At 39.6% G+C, this 20,799-nt stretch overlaps 1 protein-coding gene across 1 annotated transcript in view; it reads right to left on the minus strand.

Annotated features, from left to right (window-relative positions):
* Positions 1 to 1,619: 1,619 nt before the first annotated feature.
* The window catches only part of LOC149777827 (uncharacterized), a 34,975-nt gene continuing 15,795 nt past the window's right edge, over positions 1,620 to 20,799 (minus strand). The window contains exon 2 of the mRNA XM_089938892.1: positions 1,620 to 7,511. Coding sequence (XP_089795018.1) covers positions 5,182 to 7,500 — 2,319 coding nt within the window. The 5' untranslated portion in view covers positions 7,501 to 7,511 and the 3' untranslated portion in view covers positions 1,620 to 5,181. The remainder of the gene's footprint in view (positions 7,512 to 20,799) is intronic.

Here is a 20,799-nt window from a genome sequence, read left to right on the forward strand (position 1 = left end):
GTTCAGTTCTGACAGACTTTTGTAAAATGTTTGACGAAAACAACTTTATAGAAATATTGTAGCTAATGCTGACCTAGTTCATGACCTTGATTCAGAACTAGTGATAGGTTGTAGTAAATATCTTTTTTTTCTTCTCAGAGTAAGATTCATAAAGTATTATCAAGTCCATATTTGGACTAAGTGTTAAATAACATGTATCACTTAGGTTTTTCGAGTGGATTGACCCACATCCGGACATCTGTTTTGCGTTGTAGCTAGATTTATTGTTGATGATTTGAGAAATAATAGTTATTCTTGCCTTAACACTTGAAAAGTTAAAGTGTTTTATGCTGTGACCAGTTTTAGGGCTAATTATTTTATTTTATTTTATTTTAAAGAAAAGTGATTCTTTTTCGTGGAAATGCTAGTGATCTAAATTAATTATTGGAGAAGGACAGTTATCGAAATTTGGGATATTAATTTCTGTGATTCAACAAAAAACTGTTGACACATCAGTACGACGCTGACCACAACATACGTCATCGCCTTCCATTTTGGATTTGATCGAGATCGAACTCAGATTCATTTAGGACTTTTTAATAATAGGATTTCTATTTTTTAAATCTTGGATTAATTTTCGATTTGATTCGTAAACCCGTAAGTTCTTTTTCTCATATTTACCTTGTTTTTCTAGGGAAATACATTATTTGTTAAATTTTTTAGAGCTTGTTGTTTCACTTTTTTCTCGTTGCGTTTTGTTAGAGCCTAAACACGTAACACTATACAAAATGGATACTGCCAAACTTAGCTGTTGTACACAAATAGAAACAATGTTTAGAAATGGGTTTTAATGGAGGCTTTACCATTATTAGCTGCGTTAACCTGGACCAAATTTCGATAGATTGTGTCCTGAGGATGACATTAGACGACCTTGCATCGGACTCAAGTCATACCATAGCTCCAAATTGTCTTATGAGCAGACGGGTAAAAATGAAAGAAAGGTAGCTTAGTTCACCATATTGTGTGAACTGAATACTTTTACGATGGAAATTAAGAAACGGCTGGTGTCGACTGCAACCAACGACCTACATACAAATTGCTTGGTTAATCTAGGATATGTACAGTGTGACGATGTACAGACGTATGGTATGCACACAGAAGCGATTGGCATTCTAAATGTCTAATAAGATGGGCACGCAAATTTGTCACAGTGACCTGCTTTTTGGAATATTGTTAGATTAATGTTTAAAGCACCAAATTAATTTTCACACCAAGTTGAACATCGCTGTGACCAATGTTAGACTGGAAATTGATAGAAGCCACTAAAGCTTGAAATATTGTTTATAGTGACCTATTAATTTGTTAAAAGAACATGAGTTAAATCCTGGTTGCATCGGATGACGCATGAAAAAGATAAATGCATCCTGAAGCTTTCTTCAAAATAAATGAAGAGGCCATGATTAAAGGTTTCGCAATTAGGAAAAAGAAAACACTTTAACATTAATCTAGGGATTGAATGCATGCATACTACGAAATACACTAATTTGAGTGGATAAAGTATACACACCTATGAATCTGTCATTTGGAAATGGATCGCCTAGGAAATAAACCAAAAAAAGACAAGAAAAACAAAAGACCTCTTTTAAAATAAAATGAAACTTTTAATTTCAATTATAAAACAGCAAAGAGTAAACATACAGCAAGCTATAATTACTTCATACAGTTTATATGAATTTAGCTACATGAAGGTTCATTTTAGCTGGTAGTTACAATTGAAAGCGTTTGCTAGTTATATGTAAATTGATGTTCTTTAGCATAGACAATGGTATGTGCTTATTTTGTAATCCGTTTTTATTTATTTATATTAACGAAATGTCTCTATTTCATGTCTGCAGACAAGCAAATAGCAAACAAAATGCAGGAGTTTAATAGTAGAGATAACAGAAATGCAGTTATTTTTGCACAATCGCCACCTAAGGTAGGCAACAAGGAATCAGAGGGCATAAGTCCTCTACCTGATGACACAATAAGCTCAAATCAAACTTGAACGTATTAGTCCACCTGAAATCAAGCCAGTTTGGCAATGCAACTGTGAAAGAGTCAGTAGTTCATATTAGAGAACAAACAATAAACAAACACAACAGAATTTGTATGCATATAATTTACAGGATATATATTAAATTATTACAAATGACAGCACATGACAAACTGCAGAACAAATCTGACTCAAACATAAATTTCACTGTGTTGATGTATTTGTTTACTTTAATATAGTTTATTTGTTCATGAATTATTTTCATATTTATTTGACCGCAGAATAAGATCGTGAACAGTCTGTGTTTCTTTTATTTCCGTACATTTCACTCAGAGATGAGGAGGTCTCGTTTAACACACATTCAAACGGTATATCTTTGCCCTGGATGCTGTTTAGAAACTTGAGTTTACATACGAACTTTGTACTGAATTTGTTCAAGCACATGCATTCAAATAATATTTAAATCTTGGTTATCTACCCACGTTATATCATGGCATATTCCAAGAGGTATGGTCAACGACTGAAAATATAAGTAATGCAACAGTCATGTGAAGGAGAGGCTCATAAAATATATTATGGCCCATATTGAAAGACATAGACATTTCCCAATTGGCATTGATAGAGGAAATGGTATTGGATCACATGATTTAGTTCAAATATATATGTCACCAATGAGTCGGTGACAAGTACTAGCATCACATTTTGTTACAAATATTATAATATAAAGCATGGAGTTATCTGAAGTGTGTAGTATGAGGATGGTGAATCCCACACTTCAGTGGGACTGATGGAAATTGGAGTTCCTTCGCGGTTGTGTCAAATATTGAAAGGTTAATATTTTTAGATCAACATTTGATAGCCGCGTCAAAGGCGGAAAGTGAGTTTTTTTTTTGTTCATGCAGGGAATCTCGATGTGCCACTGTAAACGAAACTAGCACACACATATCCTGCCTTGTTAGTTTTAGTGTTCTATGTTGCCACAATAACAGAGAAGGATTAAAGCTTAGATTTTGGTCATACAAAATTATGTTCAATTATCTGAGCAGTGATTTAGGCCCAACAGTAATTGTGGTGAAAAGCGCCAAACTGACTACATGCTGTGCTGTGCTGATCTTTTCCCATTATAACGTCGAACATCAACATTGTACTAAAACACCGAACTGCTCGGTTGATTTCCTCATGCTGCTGGCATGTAATCATTCAGCTATTAATAAATCATATTATACATAAAATATCTATGTAACTTTGCACATGTGAAATCTCTTGAAAACATGCTCTTGCATTTATCATTCAACTCGCCATTAAATTTTTGCATTGGGCAAATTTCATTCAGTGTGTACGAAGACAAATTGTATAATCGAATGATTTCATGAATCATCGTGCACTACCGTTTCAAATACTTCCATACGTTAATTTTGAATAAATGCAGCCCACGTTTAAAATCCTCGTATCAGACCAGCCCGGGGCACCTACAATGGAGTGTGTCGAGGCACTTTACTCCAATTGCCTCGGCAATAAATAACCTGATAGTATTTTATTTGGTAAAGTCCCAATATAAACCAAAGCAAAACACGCCGGTGTGGCAGAGGTGGCTACTTTTGCCTTTCAATTTACAAAAAAATAAAGAAACTAGTTTTCCTTCTGAGTGAATATCAAGCTCTTGGAAACTTGGTACAAAAGTCGTCAGCGAAAATGCATTCCATTATAAGTGTATGCCCATATTTAATGAAATTTGTTTTGTATTAATCAATGGAAACAAGAAACGGATTTAAGAAAGAACCATTGCATATACAAGCTTAAATCCATTAGAGAGTATGGCGTTAATAATCAGTACTTGGCAAGACCGTAATATGAATCTTTTGGGAATTCGAAGATTAAAAAATCGAAATACAAAATTGTATTCTTTATCACACGAAAGGTCACATAATGATCGTTCCCATACTCTTTGAAAATTAACTTTCTTGATTCATTACCTTGCCAAAATAGAATATGGAGTTGTCGCGGAAATAAATGAATAAAATTTATTACCTGCGCTAGCTATGTGGTATAATTTTTGATATAATTACACTATTGCGTTCTACTACAGATGAATAGTGGTTACAATACTTGAACTAAGGTACAGCAAAATAATAGAAAATAATAAGTACGTGGAATCCGAATGCAGAATTACAACTTCGGGGAGACGATTTAATAACCAAACAATCTGAGTGATTCCTATTCTACATTGTTCGTCACAATAATTGTAGAATCTGGGTAAGAAAGCTGCAATAAAGTTACCGTTGCACATGCAATATTACACAGACAACCCATTATAAGCAAGCGGTTTAAAAGCAGCGTTTAGAGAGCACATGGTCTAAATGTCGCTATAATTCAAGTTTGGTGAAAACGCTTCTCTTTATCATAACACACACATCAGTTAGTGCAGTTACTACTATGCGTAGACCACGAAACAAGGATTTGACAAAATTCTATCTTTGCAACACAAATAACCATTTTCAGAACATTAAGCATTCCAGATTGTACAATCTACAATAGAATATCACAAGCGACCTTAGTCAACCATACACCAACGACGCTTAAATTAAATGTGATAATTTATTATTATTATTATTATTATTATTACTATTATTATCGACCCGGCATATACCAAAATGTTAGGTGGAATTAATCACTAGATGCATGAGCAATACCATACCTTAGCAGGGTCATACAAGTCTTAGTACAAGCTGGGTTGATGTACTCTAATTAATTGTGCACATTCTGTTATTTTAAAATTGAATTTGCCGGATAAAAAATTTGATTTACAACATGAGCTAAGACGATATAAGTAGCATTTCGTGCTTCACATATATTTAGAAGCGGACACAAGTACACACCCGATTATATGGCTACACTGACAAAAGGTAGAGTATAAATATGCAAATAATGCAAATTAAAACAAAACAGAATACAAAAGCAAGCTGAGTAAAAGAAAACTTATTTTGCCTCCATTTGACAGTCATCATGGCAGAAGTGAACATAAAGACACATTGACAATCTTTTTTACCCAAAGACATTAATAACTGATTTTTATAATCCAGAGAAAACAAGAACATTAATTAAACCATTTCGCATGATCGGACTGAAATTTGGTATCTTATTTTATTCTGTTCTGAAATAAATTACTTTTACATTGATTTATTTGGAAATACCTGTTCCGCAGACTTCAAGAAGAACAATCTAATCCACTGCTGCTTCTCATCTTTGCTCATTTTGCCAATTTCTAGCTCTTTAGGTTGATGAAGCACCGGAAATTGTTGCAATTGTGTGGGAACATTTACTTGGCCAAAACATATGGACACTATGCCGGATCCACATCCTTCCTGCAGATTAAAGTTCAGCTCTTTTCTGATGAAGTCGCCAGCAGAAATGACATCCTCGTTAAAAATGAACACAATGAGGCAACTCTGTTCCATTACTGAAGATGTTGCATTTATTTCCAATGTCCCATATATAGTTTCGTTGCTACTAGAAGACACATTGAGTCCGCACATATCTGTGAAGACCTGGTGGATGATCTGGGACTCTTCCTTTAAAGCTTCCGATGACTGAATATGGATGTCGTACCCATATTCATTTCCGTCCGGATAATTTGTGATGTTCCTCTTGGAACAGAACTGAGCTATTCTTTTAAATCTCATTTTTACAGTCTCTTCATCAGCTTCATTCATTTCCAATTTATTTAAAGCACCGTCTAAGTAGGTTTCAAAGTACAGCTTTCTGTGCTCACCTTCAAGTCGAGTGCATGATGCTTCTATTAAATCCAGTAAAATAAGACTGTTGGAAAACTCTCCCTGCTGTACATAAGTCTCTGCCATCCTGAATATGATTTTCGGGTCATTTGCGTCTTCATCACTCATCTCAGAGATCTCTTTATAGAAAGGCAAAACCTGACCATATTCACCAAGAAGCTGGTACATATAACCAAGTACCTCTAAAGTTATTCGATCGTGGGATCTTCCTTTGTCAGTTTCATTCAAAAGCATCTTCTTGACGGTAGGGAGTTCTGCCTTCAACGGTAATGGTAGACTTGTAGCTATGTATGCTGACTTTTGAAGTGCGAGGAATATGAATCTTATGGCACTGTGATATAATGACATGATCTCCTCTATATCATAGGTCCCTCTTGCTTTTGCTGATGCTTGTTCAATCAGACAAAGAGCATGCTGCTCAAGACATTTCACTTCATGCAATGGTGCGCAATCGTCTTTGGCCGCTTGCACAAATAATTCAATTGCTTCATCATACCACCCAAGGCTTCGAAATAGAAGGCCTTTATCATTTATGGCATGGCTATTTAATGGACTGCACTCAAGAGACATATCCAAGTGACTCAATATCTCAGCTGCTCTGCTATCGTATGGATACGAAAGCACCTTCTTTGGAGTGTTGATGAACTTAAATGTTTTATATTCCTCGGGAATGACAAATTTGGATGCATGTTCATCTGTTGTGGTTTCGCGAGCTTTCCTTAAAGATGAAACAATGGATTTATTCAGGACAGACCTCAGTGTTATTGCCAATTGATGGTGAGCAAAGGCTGTTTTCCTAATTTCAAGACCTTTTCTTAGGAGCATCTCCGACATCCTGTAATCTTTCCAAGATCTTGCTTGTTTGCCGAACCTTTCGAGAACATATACATCATCGCTGCAGATGCTGTATCCTCTTTCAAACAATTCTCTGCCCTGTATCTCTTTGATAGTTGTCGGGAGAATATGGTCGAGATTTAAATGTGGATTTTTTTGAAATCGCAACATGTCAACGATTTCTCCAAGCATCACCCATCCTCTTGCTCTGTATCTGTCAGAATTAGCATTCTTTGCCACATCGTAGAGAACATCTACAGCTCGCTTAGCCGAGATCTCAAAGTCTGAAAGATGCTCAAAACAGAAAATATTATACACATTGAATTGCCTTTTCAATAAAAGTGCAAGACCAAATTTCGAGAGATACAGATTTTCGAGGTCAGTGCCTTCATCATCAATAATTTCTTGGAACAAATCAATAGAACATTTGTAGAATTTGGGGCCGAAACGAGAATATGCAAAAGCTTGTTCAAATTTTGCCCTATTCAGGAGTTTTCTTTTACAGACTAATACTTGAAGTTTATCCATTACTACAGCAGGCTGTGTGCGTTCGTTTCCTTGGTTCATCCAAATCCGATTGCCATGAGCGATAAGATTCTCGCTATTCCTAATTAAAACCTTTTCAGTATATTTCATTGCTTCTTTCTCTTCGCCCATTAACCAATGGACAAACGCTATGAAGTTGTAAGCTGCTTCCCATTCAGCATCCGTTTCAAATCCCGATTTCTTCATTTCTCGAGAGATTTTGTTCCTTAAAGACATCAAATACTGCTTGTTCTCTCGCTGAGGAACAGTCAAGTCAAAAAAGGAAGGAAATGGTTTCATACGAGTCAAAGCTGCTTCATCAAATTCTGTGGCCATCTTCGAGTTAACTGAAAGAAAAGTACGCATCTCTCAGAGAACTGAATCATGCTTCTATTTAATAATTAGACTGGCAAATTTAACTCTGAGGTTTTGCTGAAGTTAACATAGTCGCGTGAAACATTATGCTTGTTTAATGGAGATAAAGGTAATATAAAAATAATGGGTTTAAGCTTCGAAAGGTTTTAGTATACACATCTATTAGACTACCCCAAGTCATCATCGTCTTCTTGATTTGGCATCAGTGAGTTAAGGAAAAGAGCTGACTGAGATGCCATTAAACACTGCTGGTACTATTGCCACCGCTACTGTTACTACTACTGCTAAAAGATAATCTATTACATGCTTTTTCCCATTTTGACCCCAGACTGGCAATTAAAGCTATAAATAGAGGTATACGTGTTGATTTTTCATTTGTCGGTAGCTAGATACATTTTCGGCTTCGTGTGGAGATGAACCAGTTCCTAAGACTGACATGCATGGGGCTATTAGAAACAATATACGTTAAAGCATTAGCATGGGAAAATTTGACCGAATTTTTCTGACTAATACTGTACGAATTTTGGAAGTGAAGTATGACTGTGGAAAAACGAATTCATATTTTCTGATACAAATGCAGTAACCTGTTTATTATAAAATCATTTCGATTTCATACGTAATGTTTAAGGATAAAGAAATACACTACAAGGAACACAGGAATTGAATGTACGCTGTATTTCAAAATAAATACACAATGATGATTCGTCAATACACAGTAACAACATTAATGGGCACATATCACTGCCCAGTGACCTCTGAGCATCGACCCACGATCAGCATTAGTTTAAGGATATTATCGACTTGGTCTACTAAAACTTGAGATCTTTTGTCACATTTTGAATGAATGACCATTGAAAAACTTTTACTGCTTGTCTAGAATGGACGGATGTTGTTTTTCTGTTGGTCCACCAAATCAATTCTGTTTTACTGCTTATTATGGACTAGATTTAATGTGTCATTTCAGTGCAGTAACGATAATGTGATTTCAATTGGAAATGTAGTCGAAATTGCAGTGCAATATTGGTATGTATCGGGTTTTTGATGACACGGGACATGTCATTCGTATTTTCAGGACTAACTAAATAAGTACATTTTGAGAAAATTCAAATTATATAAATGTAAGTATATGTATTACCATTCTTATTATCAGCTAAAGAAGACACATATTAATGCCCTGTGTTACCTTTAGGCACATACAAAACGGAACAACAAAAGAATGAAGACAACAAGCTTTGCAAATTTTAACAAATAATTTATTTCCCTAGAAAAACAATGTAAAAATGAGAAAAAGAACATTCGGTTTTACCAATCGAATCCAAAATTAATCCAAAAATAATCCAAGAATTAAAAAGAGAAGTCCTAGTATTAAAATGTCCTAATGAAACTAAGTTCGAATCCCGATAAAATCCAAAATGGAGGTTGATGACGTATGTTGTAGTCAGTGTTGTACTGATGTGTCAACAGTTCTTTGTTGATTCACAGAAAATAATATTCCAGTGTTTGAATCCTTTGTAAATTTCGATAACTGTTCTTGTCCAAGAATTAATTCAGAGCACAAATATTTCGAGGCAAAAATAATTTCTTAGAATACAAATACTTTGAAGAAAATTTAAAAATTCATCTCAAACTGGTCACAACATAAAGCACTTTGACTTCTCAAGTGTTATGGCGAGAATGAATATTATTTCTCAATACATCGATATTTAGTCTTAGTAAGACGCAAAACAGATGCCCGGATGCGGGTCAATCATCCTGTAAAACCAGAGTTTGAAACAATTGCTACATGTTATTTGTCACGTTATCCAAGTATGGCATTGTATTTACTTTATGAATCTAATCTAATAAAGAAATAAACAAATTTTTAAAATATTGCTTACTTCAACTTTTACTAATTTCTGAATCAAGGTCTGGAACTAGGTCTGCATTAAATACAAAGTTTCTATTATTAGTGTTTACCAAAAACGGTAAGGTCAAACTGAACTGAATTTCTGGAAAACGAATTTCTGGAAAAATGTCAACTGTAGAAAAAAAATTACATTACAATAGCATTTAATGAAATATAAAAATTAAAATTTACAAACAAACAAGTACATTAAATCAAATATAAATTAAATCAAATATACATAACACCTGTCACTTGCATGCACGCTGTTGTGGGCACCCCACCTACGACCTGTATCAAACAGTGTATGTATTCTATTGCTGGTCTAACATTGTATCAAAATAGTTAAACGCGGAAAATTACAAAACCGCTGTTGTTTGACATGCCATTTAGCGAGCGGAAATAATACCATTTCGTTGTTTTGACCTATTGGCTCTGAGGCACTTAATTTGCTACCAAAACCTTCCTTTGTATTCTTTTCTCGAAAATTTAGTGTTTTGACTGACTAGTCAAATGGTATATCTCTGATAGATATGCGATATCCTTTGGACTTAATATGCTTTCTGTGCTATTTTCTGTGCTATTTGCATAGACATTAGAGCACTGCTCATAGTCTCAACCATTCTATTTGCGAAATGGTACGAGTAGTGAAGTGGGGCACCCTAGCCTCAATGGGAATTAGCATTACAGAGACCCCTGGGTCACTCTAGCCTCAATGGAAATTTACCATGGAGAAAAATCGTGGGTCACTCTAGCCTCAAGGGGAATTTAACATGGAGAAAAATCGTGGGTCACTCTAGCCTCAAGGGGAATTTAACATGGAGAAAAATCGTGGGTCACTCTAGCCTCAAGGGGAAATGAACATGGAGAAAAAGTCTTGGGTCACTCTAGCCTCAAGGGGAATTGAACATGGGGGGAATAAAGTGTGGGTCTATCTAGGGACAAGGGGGGAATTGAACATGGGATTTGTTTTTTTTTTTTAAAATTTTTTTTAAAAAAGGGGTAGGCAATTGAAAGTCATTCTCTTTTCGAGAAATATGGGTGGCCCTGAAAAGGGCCTTTGGTTTTTCTTCTTCTTCTGCTTCTAATTTCTTCTTTTTCTCCACCAACTTCTTATTTTCTCTCCTACACTCTTTTTATTCTTTTTTCTTCCTCCTCTTCTTTCTTCTTCTCCTCCTCCTCTTCTTTCGTCCTCTTCTCATTTTCTTCTTCTTTTTCAATTTTTTCATTCCATTTTCGTATTCTTATCATTTCCTCTTCATCCTCCTTCTCCTCCTTTATCTCTTTCATGACACCACTTATTATGTCCTTTACTTTTCTTAAGTTATTAATTTCCATCTTTAGTCGATGGGGACTATAGGAATAGTGGTCTTCATTGAGTCTCACTAACATCTGCTCCATTATTCCTAAATTGTCTAAAACGTCTTGTAATTTTTGCATTTTGTCAAGGTGGTTCGAAGCCATCTTCTTTGTAGAATGGTTTGAACGACGAATACTATGGGTTCTTTTACGAAAAGCGCTGACGTGAAGGAAAACATCCCCCTAAAAAACATAAAATTGATCTTACCTAGAGCATGACCAAACAACGCGCGGACGTGAAGGAAAACATCCCCCACTTTTCTCATTTCATATAATAAAACCCAAACTATACTCTCCACATACGCTAAGAAACAATAAAGAAACCCATAATCTACCATTCACACAAACTTACGTGAGCAGTTACAAACACAAACACACAAACACATACACTTGCACTATGAAAAAAGAGTTAGTGTTTATATTCACACTACTCTACCTACACACATTGGCAAATTGATGGTTATTTCTTTTCTTGAGTATTGGGTAGCCCTGAAAAGGGCTGTTTTTTTTAACTTCATGGACACCTGGTTAATGGTGGCACCTTCCAGGCCTGGCGCCACATACACATCTTGTTCCCCAGTTGCTTTTTACTTTTTTGGGGGAGAGAGCAGAGGCAGGATATGTGGCTTCAGAATCCCAATTTTCGGTTTCTGGGATTCTAAAATTTCTTCTTCTTTTCTCCTTTTCCTCCTCCTCTTCTTTGTATCTTCTCTCCTCCTCTTCTTTGTTTCTTCTTTCCTCCTCCTCTCTCATCCTTCCTTCTTCCACAATGGCCTCCGCGGCCAGTTCGTTCAACAGGCGCCTGGCATATTCCAGATGCACATGAAGTTCCAACAGTTTCGCCAGTCTCGTGTTCATTCTGGTGTTGATCAATCAACAAGGGTAGCTGGACTGCCGAACGAGTTTCAATTTATACTAAAACTGCGGACGTGAAGGAAAACATCCCCCTAAAAAACATAAAATAGATCATGACCAAAAAACAACGCGCGGACCTAAAAGAAACACTTACTCACTTTTTATACTGCTCATCACTATTCTAAAACATTTTCATTAATCACTTCAATATACTATTCACATACGCAAAGCAATACAATCCAACCCCCAAATCTACTCTCCCCACACCTCAAACACATCATTTTAATCTACTATCCATACCAACGTACGTGAGCACTTACAAACACAAACACACAAACACACAAACACATACCCTCACATTTTTTTAAAAAAGAGTTAGTGTTTATATTCACACTACTCTACCTACACACATTGGCAAATTGATGGTTATTTCTTTTCTAGAGTATTGGGGTAGCCCTGAAAAGGGCTGTTTTTTGTTTGCTATGGCAATCTTTTTTAGTTTCTAAGAATGCGATGTCCTCTGAGGATAGACTTTCTGGCGATAGGTCTGCTTCTTCGGAAAGAGAAGAAGAACTCTTTGGTGTCGATACGACAATCGACAAAGCCTCTGTCAGGTTCAGGTTGCTGTTGTTGTTGTTGTTGTTGCTGTTGCTGCTGTCTCTGAAGTCTGTACTTCTCTGTCCATTCTTCTTTCTCCCTGTTCACTTCTTCTCTGAAGAGCTCTTCTATCAGGTTTTCAGTGACTTTTAACATTCTCACATTCTCTATTTCTTCTGGCTTCGGTATCAGACTGTGTCTGACCCTATGCAAATTCACGTAGGCTTCGTTTAGCTTAGCTAGTTTGGAGCACATCTTCGTAGGAGGATGAGTCGACAATGGATGGTTAGACTGGAAACAACCCCGGTTCTTAAAGTCAAAGCGCGGACGTGAAGGAAAACATCCCCCACACGGATTTCCAGTCGCAACGTTCAATGAGTGTCATGAGAGGGATAGTAAGAAATTAAAGAGCATGAATCCAACATTCTTATAGCAAAACAAACCACAAAGGCATTTTTTTTCAAAACACAACATTTTTTATTCAATAATCACTTAACACTAAACAACAACTCTAACATGTTTTAACAATAATCCAACATTATAACATCAAACATTTTTTTCTCAATTTACAGTCTACTTTAAACAGGGCTGACAACGTTGTGAATGAAATTGTGATTTCCACTGTTGGAAATCATTAGGCCATTGATGGACACTACGTTTCCTAGCTTGAGACAAAAGATAAACATAATGGTCACAAAACCATCGATCTACTTTCACATCGTTTCTTGAAGAAGAACGAGGATCAAAATGAGTCACTAAATGTTCTAAGGAATAGCCCAGGCTACGATGATGCAGAAAATACACACAGTACTGTCCACACACCAAGGAATCTGTGCCTTGTAATTTCACATTATTGAATCGGGTGGTCTGAGCATTTCTTCTCATAAAGTCGACGATATCGTCTTCCAAAGGGGGCAGTCCATAGGAATCGAAATATTTCACACATCCTTCTTGAGGAAAGTAGACGGCTACCCAGTGGGTTCCTGGGAGATGACTGTTGTCCGTGTTGATCACGTAAGCTAGATGGTCTTTAGGTTTGCGATGAGGGAGTTCATCTTTATCACAGACGACAGGATTCCAAGAAGCCGTATACGAACTGTGGTTCAAAAGGTAATAAAGTTCCCAGGCATCCATGTTTTTTTGTGTTTTTTTCTTCTTCACAGGTAATAATACGTTGTCAATTCGATCCTGTCCTTTTGCTTGAAAATGTCTGACGAATAACCGTTTCTTCGTTTCGTCTCCTCACTCTGATTCAGGAGAGCTTCGATACGATGGATCTCTTGAGTGGTTAATGGTGGACAAGAATGTTCACGCAAGTCTTTATACCACTGGTGCCACACGTCTTCGTCCGAGATGAGACTCCAAGCTTCGTCCAGATATTCGTCCAATTTTTCTTCTTGACTTAACATCAGGCATTTATCGTGTTGAATTTGACTGGGATGATCGTTTTGACATCCATAGCAATTTTTCTTGATCAATTCCGTCATTTTTTCGGCCAAGTGTTTGGCAAAACAGCAGACTAAATGGGCTTCTTGTTCTGGCCATCTCGACTTCATCATGATCACTTCTTCTTCTTCTTCCACAGTCTCCTCACATTCCATGTTCAAAGTTTCTCCACTAGGTAAAGAGGGATAACAGTCTTCCATGACTTCTAGTAATCTAGAATGACTTCTCTCAAACTGTTGATTTCTATGGTATTATCGAATTCTGCATACATCAGGGTCTCGGTTTGCAAACTGAATTTCCACACGAATTTGGCCGGATTTTATAGGGTGGAAATGTCCCTCGTCGCTGCCTTGGTCTGGAGTGAAATCGAAAGCCCACAAAGCATAGCCTTTTGCATAATCGTCGTACGTAATGCCGTGACTGGTGTCGGTTCCTAACTGTCCGGTGGCTTCGTACAGGGACAAGTACGACCTCAAGTAATTCTTCTTCTCAAAGTCAGGTTCGAAAGGTCGGGTACACAAGGTCTTGCCATCGCGACTGACTTCGATCTTGCACACGCCAAAGTTTCGAAAGTAGAAAGGATTTTTAGCCAAAGCTCCGTTGAAGGCTTCATTCTCGACGATACCAACGATCAAACGTTTGGGTAGCTGTCCTTGGAACAGATGATCTTCGATCATGGATCGCTGTCCCTTGGGAATGGTGAAGGTTTTCACTTCCACGCGTCGGATCGGATACTTAGCGGTCGTTCTGCTCAACGTCTGACTAATGTCGTTACCCACTTTAGGTAACACTTCCACGCGTCGTACGTAGAGCCTGGCTTCCTCGATGACAGTTTTGCAAGCACTAGTACCTATCAAATAGAAAGCGGCACTGCTACGATTCAGTCTCAGGCGAACATTCACCCGTTCAGCAAATATTTCTCTTGCAACCACATGTCCAAATGCAAACGATCCATGAGTTCTAAACTTGTGTTGGCTTCTATGATTCTGGCTCTTCGTTCTATAAATCCGTCATTGTTTGGTGTTTTGCTTGCATTAATTTCGAATGTTTCAAACTGCTCTGCTTCGTCAGCTTCCCATAGCACACAGGCATTGAGATGAGTGTTCTTGGCGTCTATTCCGTACGTCAAGAGATTTTCCAGGTACGCTCGATAAGGGTAAGTATCCATGCTGCTGCTGACCAGTTTGTTGTTCAAGTACAAGTCCACTCCGCTAAACAAGGAATGCATGAAATTGTTGACGGGAGCTATTACCTCATCGCCATCTAGGGTCGAATTGTCCTCATCGACAACTTTGACTTTCAAGTACAAGTAACTGCTATTCAGATCGATGTAATCTTCGGGTTGTCCTTTGATTTCAAACTCGATGGGAGCTGAGGCTGTCAGTGAGGAGACGGGGTGAAATTCCACCCACTGGGATTCTTGCATCGTCATCATGGTGGGGGGCATGGCAAACAGATCTAGTTCCGTTTTGGAACAAGCGCAAGATTCTGGTTGCATCATATTTTTCTGTGTTTCAAAAATCGAAAACGTCTAAGTCTCGAACGGTTCTTCTTTTCTTGGCCTTTCTAGCTTGAAGTCTGGTGAAAGGGTGTTTTCTTCGTCGTCTCTTTCTGCCTTGTCCTTGCTGAATGCCTGATTCGGTAGCGTGCAGGGCATTTATAGGTGTGTCTCGTCGGCCCAAAATGTCTTTGCCCGTTTGCAGCAAGACATTTTTGCCTGCGCTCATGAAGGCTTCTTTAGGGTTTTGTTTGTCGATGATGACATTTTGGAGAAATTCTTTGCCTTGCGTCAGTGCCGCATCTTTCAAGGCGTGCAATCCGCGTGTAACCATCGGTTTCAACACTGGGGCCACCGAACGAAAGGCCGATTTCAGCATATCTCCTAAACCGTGTCCTCCCTGTCGAGCAACCCCTCGGTACACTGGATACATGACTTACGAGTCGTGGGAGAACCGTTTTCGAAAATGGAGTTTCACCGTGACTTTTCCTTTGGTGAATGGAATATTTTGTCCCAAATCTCCTTTTATAGTAATGTTGACCGTGTCCAAATACGACTTGCTGACAGGCAAATAGTGAGGATGGACATATTCGCGGTGAACGTGGTAAGTGTTTCCACCTTCCTCGTCAGCGTTCGCGGCAGAATCCACTTTGAAAGGAATGACACGCAGTAACGGTACGGAGGTGTGTCCCACCACGTTGTACTCCACCACATCGGAATACACGAACATCAAATTCAGTCCTTGATTCAATTCTACTGGGGTACGAAATAACTTGCTAAAAGACTCGTTGTCGTAAACGATGGGTAATTCGTTTTTCTTCATCATGGTCATTCTCATGTTTATATCTCCGCCCAACATGTCAAACAATTCTGGACAAAATAAGAAAGACATGATTTTACTCCCCTCAGGAAATTTTATCAGGAAGCGACGAGCTGTTTTGTGGTATTCCAGGGTGACACTTTTTTTTTGCATCTTCCAAAGCTTTCAGAAACATGCCATTAAACCTGGTGGCTATGGTGCTGACCAAATGTTGACCACTAAAATAATAGCTTGGGGGAATGAACAAGTGATAAGTAGTGTACTTTTGATTTTGTAAACGGGTTTTCTTGTTATTTGACATTGGTATCCAACCACTGTTGCACTCGCTCGTCATAAACTTTCACATCAAAATTTATTTTGATTGGGAAGGACATTGAGGACTTGGGTCGGGTGAATGATTTCCACTAAAGCCACTTCCCAATGGGCTTCGTGATCTAAGGGGATGGCCTGAGGTAATTTGGCCGTGTAACAGCACAAAGTGTTGTGGGGAAACACCTCCATGGAACTGTCACTGGGTAAGGTTAAGTAAAATTGGTTTTGGTGACTCATAATTCCAGAGTTCTGTGGCTGTCCGTGGGGTTACTGGACGTCAGAGGCGTGTCTCCGCCCAAAATAGGGGTGTTGTTGTTGTTGTTGTTGGAGTGGTGACTGGCACTGGCACTGGACACAAGGTTCCCGTGGTTCCCGTTGGAAGAGAATTTCAGGGAGGGATTGGGAAGCAGGTAACCGATGCAACTGCTCAATAAAATGGTCCACAATTGTTTGTCTCCTTGTTGCAAACTCAAATTGGTGGATGGCTGCCCCGATGACACAATACACCACGAAGATTTGGCAGAAAAGACGATTTGCGTTTTAGGCACACGTTCTCCACACCACACCCACAAGGGTTGTTTTTGTAAATCTTGCACAGAAGAACTAGATGAAGGAGGAGTGGTCGACGTAGCTGAGTCTGTGTGAAAGGGCATGATGGTCACTTCTTTTTATAGTCGATGACTTGCGAAGCGTCGATCCAAGAATCAAAACTGGGTGGATATCCTTTCCAACGTACTTTCACTTCTTTGACACGTCGTTTGCCCACTTTACGGGTTCTGCGTTCGAGAATGCTTTCGATGTCGTACACGTCGTCTTCTTTTTTGGTCACACGTTGTAACTCGGGCAAATAAAACGTTCCTTTGAGCACTTCTCCGTTCATGTCTTCCAATTTATAGACGGCAGGATGACGGCCATGCACTCGTTCAGTGACGCGAAACAATTCGGTCGTCCAGTTAGGTAAGTAATCTTTGTCGAAAGTGCGTTTGGTTTTGCCAATGCGCACCCAATCTCCTACGGCCAACTCTCCACTTTTCTTGGAAACAGCCCTCGTCGGGGACGTACCAAACAGGTGCTCAAACACCAGCACTTCGTTGTCGGGAGTCACTTCTTGCGGGGCACGTCCGATGCTTCGATGGTAAGATTGGTTGTACGCTTACACCAGGTGCGGTAAGATGTCGATGTACTTCAGAGTGTGGTGATGCGTAAAATATTTCCACATGCGTTCTTTCAAAGTGCGTTGAAAACGTTCCACGATGCTGGCTTTGGTTTCAGGATTCTCGGTGGTAAAAAAATGAATGTCACGTTTCTTTAATTCTTTTTGGAAAGCTTGGTTCAGAAATTCGGTGCCTTTGTCCGTTTGCCATCGAAGAGGGTGACGACCGCTTTGTTTCAACACCCGTTGCAGGGCTCGCACTAACTCGCTGCTCGATTTGGAAGTCAAGGGCACGACCCAGGCAAATTTGGAAAAGACGTTAATGACACAAAACAAATATTTGTAGCCGCAATTGTAGCTGGCCAAATGAGAGACATCGGCTAAATCGGCTTGCCATTGATGATCGATGCCTTCCACTCGGGTGCGACTTCTGGCAAACTTGCGTCGAATGGGTTTGTGTAAAGTGTAGGTAGCTTGTTCTTGTAACCATCGTTGCACTTGAGGTAAACGGAGACTTTTCAGTCGAGTTTTGGCAGCACGATACAATTTTTGAACTGCTGCGTAACCTGCAGGATGGGAGGGATCGTAGTAAATGCTGGCTAAGACTTTTTCCATTTTTTTGTGTTTGTTTCTTTGTTAATAAGTCACCCACTCTTCGGTGATGCTACTTTGGGTGGGACGAAAGGGTGGTTTGGAAACGGATTTACGTGTCCGATGGGCTACGGGAGTAGAAGTCGAAGGTAGTGGTGGAGGTGGCAATGGAATGGTTTTGGTCTTCTTTTCTTTTTTCACTTCTGGTTTCCCTTCTTTCTTTTTCACTTCTGTCGAAGGAGGAGTGGACATCATCTTTTTAACCCAAGCTTTCATTTCTTCTCGTTGGGGTGTGGGGGACGGTGTCAACAAGGATGCTGCAATCTTACTCGAAATGGGAGCTGCTGACGGTGTTTGAAACACTTCTCGCATCTCTTCTTCCTCAGGTCTTCGTGGGGTAGCATCTCTGGTGACCCCTGGGGATGGTAGTAGTGGTGGTGGTAGTAGTGATGATGGTGCTGAACTTTTCGTCAAGGTCTTAAAATCTTTCAAAGTGGGTAGAGCTGTTTCGTCTAAAGCTTTCTGGTGAAAGAGTTGCAGTCGTTGCAAGAGTTGACCGTACTTTTGCGATTTTTCTGTTTCGGACAAATCTTGACGATCCATCAAGGACTGCAATTCGTGTTGTAACTGTGACATCTCGCTCAAATTGGGATTGGGAGGTAAATGCGGGGTGCGTTGTTCTTGCCACCGATGGTATTCCATCCATCGTTTGTAAGGCACTAAAGCCAGTTTTCGTCCTTCCATGGGGTTGTCAGGGGTCGATTCTGAGATCTTGGGACTTCCGAGGGCCTTTTTATCTTGCTCCCACCAGTCCTCCCAACATGGTTCCCAAGACTCCTTTCAGTATGGGACCTAACAAGAGGGGTAAAATGCCTCCACGTTGGACCAACATCTTCTTCTTTTGACGAATGGGAATTTTCTTTCGAACCATTTGGCGAAGAACGTGACGATGTTTGCTTAAGCATTGTTTCTGGTGTTTGGACAAAGGGATCGTGCCTTTCAAAACGTTCAAACAACATTCGCACACGGTATCGATGACCTCTTTGGAGGCCGATTAAATGAGTTTTTTTCGTAGAGGTGGAGAAGCTTTGGACAGGACAGATAAGATGTCCCCATGTTTGACTAAACGTGGTGGTAGTCCTTTCCTTTTCTTTCCTTGGGGTTTTCTGGAGGGTGACATCTTTGAGTCTTCAGGAGCACCAAAAACACTGATACCCCCGACTTGGTCACAGGCCTTTTTTATACTGGAACGCGTCGCCACTGATTGTCTTTACGTCGTATTAGTTTGAGGACAGGCATGACACGTCGTGCAGGGGTACGTAACGGACTAAATCGAGCCAGTTCTTGCTTGGACAAATCCAGTAAACTTTGTAACATGCCCGATCTTTCTTGGACTTTGATTTTGGGAGAAGGTACTTTGTGAGCAGCAGCCACTACCGCTAAATTGGAAGGCCCTGCCACTGGGGAAGTTCTTTTTGGGGTCATCAACGGAGATGTTCTTGGTGTGATCAACGTCTCCAAGTACTCTTCAGTTCTTGGTGTCATCAACGGAGGAGTGGATGAACGTGAGGATGCTGGAGACGCAGTCACTGCCGTGGCAGGTCGTGGTTTGCGAGTGTAAAGTTGCGTCCTGGCCGAGGTGCCTCTCTTGCGACTAGTTTTCTTCTGTGGACTTTTCTTTTTCTGGGGACTTTTTCTCTGTTTCTTTTTCTGGGGGCTTCTTTTCTTTTTCCGGGGTGGTGTCTGATAAGAGGAGGGTCCCGCCACTGCAGAAGTTCTTCTTCTTGGGGACCTGGTCTTTTTCTTCTTGGGGCTTCGTTGGACTTTTTTCTTGGGGAGAAGTTTGGGGGCATTAGGATCCCATCTTAAGAGAGAGCGAATGATGACCCCTCCTAGAGTACCGCTCCCTCCAGTTTTCAAAATGATTTGTTTTTTGTTTTGAGTGTCGATGCGGGGAAATGCCAGTTGGACCAAAGCGACTTTGTTTCGATCGAAAAAGCGTTTGGTTTGATGAGGAATCTGAATGATTCCTTGGAGTAATTGACGTGCCGTCACCGTGAACCATGGTAAGACTTCTTTGAGACTAGCTTCTAAGACACGAGCTCGTATTTGTGGATTTTTTTCTCGACTGATGCCATACAAGGCACGAATCAATTTGACGGGAAGATGCGACTGAAGGGACGTCATGTTGACGTTGTGTGAGACAGACGAAAAGGGACTGAGGTTTTTATAGATTTTGTTTTTTTGGAGTGAAATTAAGTCGAGGACGGAGACGTGTACAGGACAGGCCCTCCGTCTTGGCCCCAGTGGTGAAACAAGTGGGTACGAAATCGCAAATCCTCGGGGGTGGTAGGTTTCGAATCGACGAGTAAATAGGCGTGTGGCGTTTGAGTGCCATCGTCGTACGCCTGAGTCAGCCAAGGCGTTCCTAACTGTTTGGCTAAGACTTGCACTTGCGATTTATCTCGAGGACTTTTAATCAAGACCACGTAATGCGCATTGAGACTGATGATGCGATGGGCTTTACTTTGTTGAAACAAATTTTGGGTGATGTAAATGACACTGGCATTACGGTGATGCCCTTTGCGCGTGAACCACAGTTTAATTTCTTCTTCGTCTTCTCCTAACATGTCGTCGAAAATGACCAAATGGGTTTGACGGGAGTCAGAGACGATGCCATCGTCTTCTTTAGGAATGCCTTCCACAAACACGATGGAATCGCCTTGACTTTCTCGCAAGAGGCTGTA

The sequence above is a fragment of the Sinohyriopsis cumingii genome, chromosome 17, assembly GCF_028554795.1.
Source record: "Sinohyriopsis cumingii isolate HCF-2022 chromosome 17, ASM2855479v2, whole genome shotgun sequence".
NCBI classification, from domain to species: domain Eukaryota; kingdom Metazoa; phylum Mollusca; class Bivalvia; order Unionida; family Unionidae; genus Sinohyriopsis; species Sinohyriopsis cumingii.